Source organism: Gavialis gangeticus, unplaced genomic scaffold (genome assembly GCF_001723915.1).
Source record: "Gavialis gangeticus isolate Ggan-Ray unplaced genomic scaffold, GavGan_comp1, whole genome shotgun sequence".
In the NCBI taxonomy this organism is placed as follows: Eukaryota; Metazoa; Chordata; order Crocodylia; family Gavialidae; genus Gavialis; species Gavialis gangeticus.
Window position 1 is genome coordinate 29,933,225 of NW_017728995.1, and position 8,179 is coordinate 29,941,403.

The 8,179-nt window shown below is 66.7% G+C and overlaps 1 protein-coding gene across 1 annotated transcript in view; it reads right to left on the reverse strand.

Annotated features, from left to right (window-relative positions):
* Positions 1-2,640: 2,640 nt before the first annotated feature.
* CHRND (cholinergic receptor nicotinic delta subunit) overlaps positions 2,641-8,179 on the reverse strand; it is a 5,977-nt gene continuing 438 nt past the window's right edge. The window contains exons 2-12 of the mRNA XM_019503105.1: positions 7,931-8,076; positions 7,625-7,669; positions 7,218-7,327; positions 6,552-6,707; positions 5,615-5,730; positions 5,233-5,433; positions 4,690-4,801; positions 4,371-4,485; positions 3,707-3,917; positions 3,341-3,462; positions 2,641-2,908 (exon numbers count right to left, since the gene is read on the reverse strand). Coding sequence (XP_019358650.1) covers positions 2,726-2,908; positions 3,341-3,462; positions 3,707-3,917; positions 4,371-4,485; positions 4,690-4,801; positions 5,233-5,433; positions 5,615-5,730; positions 6,552-6,707; positions 7,218-7,327; positions 7,625-7,669; positions 7,931-8,076 — 1,517 coding nt within the window. The 3' untranslated portion in view covers positions 2,641-2,725. The remainder of the gene's footprint in view (positions 2,909-3,340; positions 3,463-3,706; positions 3,918-4,370; positions 4,486-4,689; positions 4,802-5,232; positions 5,434-5,614; positions 5,731-6,551; positions 6,708-7,217; positions 7,328-7,624; positions 7,670-7,930; positions 8,077-8,179) is intronic.

The window sequence follows — 8,179 nt, forward strand, 5'->3', positions numbered from 1 at the left end:
AGGGACAGGGCCAGGCCGGGCTGGGGCAGGGGAGATGTCCTTTCCAGACATGTCCTGCCACAGCACCCGAGAGAGGCTGGCAAAGTGCCCACAGCAGGGACAAGAGACAGGCTGCCCCTGTCTGAGCCTGCTGCGCCCCCATCGTCCCAGCATACTGGGCACGGCACTGCCTGCCCTCCCCCGGACGTGGGCTCTTGTGCCAGGGCCTCCCCACCCTGTGCTGTGCCTGGAGGGCTCCCAGGCCCCTGGGTCCTGGCTGTGATGCCCAGAGCCACCGGTCAGCAAAGACTGGCAGAGCCAAGGGGCCGGCAGGGCTGCCGGGAGAGCCCGGAGGATGCCAGCAGGGCCCTCGGTCGGTCGTGGGGAGCAGGAGCTTCCTGGGCTTGGCTATCGGAGGGGCACTTTTAGGGGTGACGTGTGTGTGTGTGTGTGTGTGTGTGCTGCCTCAGACCCGTGGGCTCCCCACCCTGAAAACCAAACTGGGGGTCCTGCCCCCCACCAAGGTAAATCCGGGCAGAGGCAGGGCAGGGCTCAGCCCTAGGACTGAGAGGGCCGCATGGCTTCAGGGGGTTGCCCAGCGCAGCCCGCCCCACACGCACGGGCCACTGCCCCGTTTCTGATCTGCCAGGATGCCAGGCGGCGCTTTCAGCAGCGACGGGGTTTACGCCTGCGTGCGCACACCTGGGGGCTGGGGCGGAGGTGGCAGCCCCGCCGTGTGCCCGGGTGGGGCCGGGGGCAGAGCTGGTCCCTGCTGGAAGGAGCCCCGGGGCCTGAGGCAGGGCGGGCAGGACCCCTCCATCCCTGGCTGCGCCGGGGGCTGAGGGAAGCGCGGCCGCCTGCCTGTGGTTTGCAAACCAGGCGTGCTGCAGCTCGAGCAGCGTCAGCTGTCCGTGAAACGGGGCCCTGTGCTTCCCGTCTGGCCTTGCTCCCCAGCTGGCCGCAGCCCCCCTTAAAAATCTCCCCTGGCCCAGCCTCTCCCTGCGGCCTTCCCTGCTGGGGCCCTGGGGCTGGGGTGGGCTGGTAGCAGGGCTCTGGGGCCTTAGCGATGCAGCCTGGGGCCCAGCCTGGCTTTGGCTGGCAGGGCAGGGGTCCGTGAGGCAGTGGGGCCCAGGCGGTGTCCGGCACTGGGGGGCGCGGGGGTCTGTCCTGGAAGGCGGCAGGAGTGAGGTGGCTTGGGCAGGGAGGGCTTGGAGACCAGGCTCAGCAAAGGAGCTGCCTTGCTCAGCGGCTCTGGGCATCCTCCTCCCTGCCCCAGGGCTGCCACGTGGGTCTGGCATGGACTGAGCACGCAGGTCTCAGCCCCTCTCCAGTGACCAGGTGGCAGCTGGCATTGACTTCTCACCCCCCCAGCCCTGAATGGGCCCTGGAGCCCTCCAAGGGGGTTTCCAATGGGATCCTGCCCCCACCCCCCGGTCACTGGGGGCAGGGCAGGTCCATCTCCATGCACCCCAAGGAGCAGGGCATGGGGCACTTGGTGGCTTGTCCTGGGAGCAGAGTCCCGGAGAGCAGACAGGGTGGGGTGCCCCGGGCACAAGATAGGGACCACCAGCCCTGCCGCACAGCAGGTGCCTGGCTCGGGTACTGCGGGTCTGTCTGTGCCCCGTCGCCACGTGCCACCCTCGGTGCATTGGACCCAGCAAGGGGCAGCAGTAAATGCTGGGAACAGCCCCTGTCTCCTCCTAGCTGGTCCGCAGAGCCCTCTGGGCTGCTCCTTTAGCTCAGGCATCGGCAGCTAGTCCTTGGGTACCAGAGATGGGTCCTTGCTGTGGGCAGGAGCATCTGTGTGCATGCAGTCACAGTGCCTTGCACGTGCATGTGCCCCCGGAGCCCCCCTGCCTGGATGGAGGTGACTGTAGTTATGCCGCCGCTTTCTATCCTGCTTAGGAAAAGGAGCACGTGTGCCCACAAGGCAGAAGCTGGTTTGCAAAGGAGGGCTGGAAGGGTGCAGCGTGCGGGTGGCAGCGGGGGGGCGCTTATGTGCAGGGGCCGGGAGGGGGCTTGAGACCTGTCTGCAGGGTCCCGGGGGGTACAGGGCACAGGGCAGCTTGTGACTGACTACTCAACAGGGAAGTTATGGTGGATGCCAGGAGAAACCTTGCAGAGCGGGACATGAATAGAGCAGAGCCACGTTCCCGGGGGAGGGCTGGGCCCCATGGCTTAGTGCACTGAACCCCCAGGCGGGTGAGGACCAGGGCTGGCCTTGCCCCAGGGTCCCCTGCCAGGGCCACAGCATGAATCACTGGGGGCTGGGGAGAGCAGCTGCTTGTCTGGTGCCACCTCTCATGTTTCCAGCGGCTGGTTCGTGCCAGAAGCTGCCAAGATGCTGATGTCTAAGGGGGCAACGGCTGCTGCGCGGACGGTCAGAGACAGCGGCATGACAACATGGGCCGAGCGGGGTTTGAGCCTCGGGGTATGGGGGCCTCACCCTCCTGTCCCTCACCATCCCCACTCCGCACCTCTGCTCCAGCCCCGGCCAGGGGGAGGGCAGAGCAGCAGGACACAGCGGGGCAGAGCCTGGAGGTTGGCAGCTGTGGGGCAGAGACATCGCCTCCTTTCCACGCTGCCAAGACTTGGCGCTCGACACAGCCCCACAGACTAGCCAGCCCAGGCCCAGGGCTTTATTTTATCATCCATGGGACAAGATAAGAAAAGCAGAAATAACTTAGAAAGGGAGGGTGGGCAGGGCCCTGCTGCCCTGGGCTGGGTGGCAGTGCCCCAGCAGCCCCTAGATGTAGCGGCGGTTCTCCGTGCGGTAGTCGAAGGGGTCCCCGGCGAAGGGCAGCGGTGGCGGGTGGTTGTAGATGCCCATCAGGAAGATCCACAGGGTCCCCAGGACCATCGCCGGGGTCACCACGAACAGGCAGAGCCGGTCAACCGTCCGGGCCACGCGGTTCCAGTTGTCCTTCTCCTGCAGCGTGGGAGGGGCCCATCGGGATGGGGGGTCCCGGGGGTGGCCGGCCAGAGCCAGGGAGGGTGAAGGGGTGAGGAATAGGCAGAGTGAAGAGGAAGAGAGGATGGAGGGGGCTGAGCAAGGCGGCACAGCCAAGAGCCCTGGAGACTGCTGCCCTCCACCCCTTCCCCTATAGCAGGGGCAGCCTTTGCCTCCTCACAGCACCGGCTCCCCGTGGCAGGCTGGTCTGTGGAGCTACCGGTCCCCTGCGGGGCAGTCCCCACGGCTGCCCACTCTGATGGGGGCAGGGGGCAGCTCTGGCCCTGCTCCTGCCCTTGTCTCTCTGCTGCAGTTGCCAACACGGTGCCAGTCAGAGCCAGCTGGGGGGACAGGGGCAGGGAGGGGGCGTCTCTAGGGGCTCCAGCCCCCCCATGCCCACCCCTCACCTACCTCATTGTAGGTGTTCTTCTCCCTCGTGTACTCAACGATGAAGTTGGCCCCATCGATCGCCGGCTGCAGCTCGCCATACAGCTGCTCCTGCGTGTCACCCATGCTCAAGGGGGTCGGCCCTGCTGTGCGGGTGGGAAGAGGAGGGGAGCTGTGAGCTGAGAGCAGGCGGCTGGGGAGAAGCGGGCATGACAGCTTCGTGGGCAGGGTCCTGGTCCTATGGGGCTGCTTGGACAGGGGCCAGGGTCACGTGGGACAGGGGCTCCTGCCTGCTGTGTGGTCCCTGCACGGCCTTGCCCTGCATCTCCCAAGGGTGCCATCCAGCTGCTCCCCTGCCCCCCAGTCCCGGGCAGGGGCAGGGGCACTCACGTGCGGGGGTGGCACGGCTGGCCAGCCCGTGCCGCTCTGACTGCTTCTCAAACATAAGCTCGCTGCGCGCCTTGACACTGAAGTACTCCTCCGCCTTGACGATGTAGCCCACGGAGCTGCTGCGGCGGATCAGCAGCCCCTGGCGCGGGTCAGGCTCGCTCTCGGCTGGCCTCGACATGTGCAGCAGGCGGGGCAGGGTCTCCAGGAAAACCTGGGGGGCAGGAGGAGGCTGGGGGAAAGGGCTGGACTCCCCCCCACTTTCTTTCTTGACACCCAAGACTTGGGGGGTGATGCTGGATGCCAGAGGTCAGTGCCTGGGCCTGCAGTGTCACTGGGGCAGAGGTGCTGCCCTCGGCTGGGGCTGGGGCTGGCCCAGCTAAAGGGGGCCTGCTTGCCCTGCCGCGTGCTGGGGGGCCAGGAGATCTCACCAGCCCTGGCCCCCACCCAGCCCTGCAGCATTTACCCCAAGTCACCACCCCGCTGTCAAGGCTCAGCCACCCCAGGCCGTGCCATACGGAGGGTCAGGGCCATGCAGACCGGTCCTGCAGCTCCCGTCTCAGCTGGTTCTCGGCATGAGCTGAGGGAGACGGACCATGCCTGGCCTGAAGGACGGGGACCCAGGGCCTGCATCCCGCCAGAGCCCCCTTTGCCCCCTCCTGCTCACCTCCTTGGTCCAGGCAGACATGACGTGGGTGCTGGGCGTCCGGAAGTGGATGTTCAGCACCACCACGCAGGTCACCACCACCGCCGTCACCAGCAGCATGATGAAAAGCAGGTACCTGTAGGCAGAGCCCGGCACTCAGCCGCGAGCCTGGGCTCTGCCGGGGGACCATGGGGCAGAGCTGTGCCCTGGGGGGCCGCGCTCACCCCCACTTCTCTGCAGGAAGAGCCCTGCAGACCGGAACCGGGGCATGTCCCACCCACCTGCAGAAACCGTCTACCCCCGGCCCTGGGGGCATGCGTGGGGGCAGCTGGAGACTCACTTGCCGATGAGGGGGACAGCCAGGGAGGTGGCAGGCAGGCGCTGGGAGATCAGCAGCAGGAAGACAGACTGGGCAAGCAGCACGGAGATAACCAGGGTCATCTTCTCCCCGCCTGGAAAAGCAGAGATCTCAGGGTGCCGCCCCTCCTGCCCCAGCTCTAGGGAGTGCCCCCCACTCCTCCCGTCCCCTGGCACGTAGTAATGACCCCCTTGCTCCCTCGTGGGGCAGACCAGCTCCACAGAGGGGTCAGCCAGCAGGCCCACCCGGGCAGCGAGTGCGGGGGGGCTCCCCCTGCCCGGCTGGGCACCTGTGCCATTGCCGTGGGCAGGGGACCAGGGTCCGGTACCTCCTCAGGGCAGAGGGATGCTGAGTTCCCCACATGTGGGACTGAGGGGATCCCATCTCACTGCACGTGGGAGGGCACCCTGGGATCCTGCGCTCGGCTTGGGTGTGGGGGGACCCCTCCCTCGCACGGCTCTGGGCTGGTGAGGAAGGGGACCCCTTCCCAGTGTGGGCCCGAGGGCTGGGGGGTCCCGCGCTCACTGTCGGCTGGCAGGTAGAAGACGAGGATGGCCAGGAAGGCGATGAGGACGCAGGGCATGACGATGTTGATGATGTAGAAGAGCGGCTTGCGCTTGATGATGAGGTAGAAGGTGATGTCCTGGTAGGCGTTGCTGTCGGGCGTGAAGTTCGGGTCGATGTTCTTGCGGGCCGGCTTGTGGATGATCTCCCACTCCCCGTTCTCTGTGGGAGAGGGGAGCAGGGACGGGCATCACCACGGGCTTTGCAGCCCCCTGGCACCCCCTCGCGGGCCTGGAACGGGCCGTCCCCGGGCTGCCCGCCACCCTGGACACGGGCCTGGCCGGAGGCTGCGAGGAGACGCCCGTCACGAGACCAGCCTGGGGCTGTGGTGGGCACTCTTTACCGGTGAAGGCCGCGCGGTCAATCTCGACCCACTCCGTGTAGAAGGATTTATTGGTGGTTTTATCGAACTCTTGCCGCAGGTGCATGTTGATCTCCTTGGCGTTGTACATGAGGGATCTGCCCCGGAGAGAGGCGGGTGGGTACATGCCAGCCTGTGCCTGCCCGGTACCCCTCCTCGGCTCCTGCACCCGTCCGCTGCGCCAGCTGCCGAAGCCACATCCGCCAAGAGCCAGAAGACCAGCAGCTCAGGGCCCGGCGGGCACGTGGGGCCTTGGGTGGAGGTCATCTCTACCCACGGGTCAGTGTCTGGGGCCGAGGTGAGCCAGCCCGTCCCGGCTGGAGGCCTCAGCCTCTGCCTGGTACCCAGCGCCCGTCCCAGGTGTCACGGCTACCCTGGGTGACGGGCAGCCCGGCCTCAACCCACTGACATCGATAGGGACTGCTCCGAGGGAGATGCACATGGCTGTCTTCCCACCTGACTTCAGAGGGCTTGAGGGCTCTGTGCCAAGACTGGGGCCGGTAATGGGGCTGCACTGGCCAAACTGGGGCATGGGAATGGATCCCAGGCTGCTGGGGCCACGCTGTGTGGGCACGTACGGCTGGAAGGGACCTCAGGAGACCGTCTAGCCTGCAGCACCCAGACCAGCCCCGACAGACGCTTGTCCTGAAAAGCCTCCGGCCAAGGATATCCCACAGCCCATTCCACCACACCCACCCTTGGGACGTATCCAGCCTGTGTCCTTGCCCATCAAACCCGTTTCCTCTTGTCCTTAATTCTCCTTGTCCTCCTGCCAGGGCCGCGGAGAACAGCTTGTCCTCCTCCTCCTCTTCGTGGAGGGCTGTTCCCGGGGAGGTCCCGCGTCCCCCTCGGCCTCCCCTCTTCCAGACAACGGGCCCGAGGGGCTGCGGGCAGCGGTGGCGAGTGACCCCGGCCGTACCTGAACTTCAGGCTGCAGTTCTGCCAGTCGTAGGGGAAGAACTTGACGTTGATGGGGCAGGCGCTGTGGAAGATGGCGGGCGGCAGCCAGTACATGTCGCCCGTGTTGTAGACCAGCACGTTGCAGTAGTATGCGATCTGGAAGGTGCCGTCATTGCTGTGCAAGCAGAGCATGCCGGAGGGTGAGCGCCGCCAGCCGTGGGGGTCGAGAGGGCCCCGATTCTCCCCCCCGCCACTGCCGTACTGGCCCCGTGCCGGGATACCCCAAGGAAAGCTTTGCTGGCACCGGAGCAACGGGGCAGTCTCCTCCCAGCTTGGGCTCTGCTGAGTGAGTAGCAGCCCCGTCCTCAGCTTGAGGAGGGTGTGAAGATGCCAAAGGACCGTGTGCTCCCAGGCCGTGGGATGCACATTCCCACCAGCTTGTGGCCATGAGTACCGCGATGGAGACCGAAAAGCAGGTGTTGCTGACAGCTCCATGCACGGATCCAGCCGGCACAGGGCCCTGCTCCCCCACCCCTCTCCTCGCTGGAGGGACGCCGAGTGGGCTGGGGCATCCCCCCCACGCGGGCATCGCTGACCAGAGCAGCCAGCTGAGAGCTGGTGCCGGGCCAGTGACGGGTACCGCCACGGCCCGGTCCCCATGGGCTCTGCAGGGCAAGCTGCTCACTTGTTCTCCAAGAAGATCTCAGGCAGCCACAACATGTCCGGGGGGAGCCAGAGGATCTGGATGCCGCCAAACTCGGACTTGTTCCACTGCAGCCGGAGATCCACCCAGCTCTGCGGAGAAGCCCGGGAGACCGGTTCGCCCGCCTCGGATGGGAACCGGCCACGCACCCGCAGCCACCTCTGCCCAGACTGACTGGCACAGCAGAGGGATCGGGGGTAGGCTCTGCCCGGAGAAGGTGCCTTTGGCCTCCTGTGCCTCAAGGGCCAGGCTCGAGGGGGCAGGGGAGCCGCGGGGAGGGGGACAGGGGTGCTGCAGCAAGCAGGCACCGAGGGCAGGGGGATGGGCAAGGACTGGGAGTGAGCCCTCCCCACCCCAAAATCTGCCCCAGGGAGCCTGACCCCACTCACGTGCTCAATCCAGACATTGGTGGTGAGGGTCTCATCGGCCTCTTTCTGTAACGACACCGGGCAGCAATGAGGTGCAGCCTGGCCCCCGCCACCCCCTGCAGTGGTGCTGCGTCTCCCGGGGGCACGGTGCAATTCCAGCTTCCTCCCTCAGCTCCTGGGGACCTGCTCTGGGCGGGGGCTGAGGACCCAGCTGGGTCTTTCAGGGCAGGATGAGGCCCAGGGTGAGGCGAGAGAAGCCCCCCTGAAGTCCCGGGAGGCCCCTGAGCTGCCCCGTCCCCATGCCCAGGGGGTTCCCACGCCACGCACCAGCGAGATGAGGTTGGAGAGCGTCAGGGCAATGTAGAGGTCGACGGCCTGGTCTGTGGAAGTGACGGGGCGCAGGTCCTTGTTGTAGCCCTTCTCGTTGAAGAGGTAGTTGATGAGCCGCTCCTCCTGGTTCACGCACAAGCCGCCTGTGGGCGCGCGGCCCTGTGAGCACGCAGGGGGGCTTGGCCCCGGGTCCGGGGGTGGGATGGGGGACCTGCCGAGCCAGGCAGGTGGGGGGCAAAGGGGCAG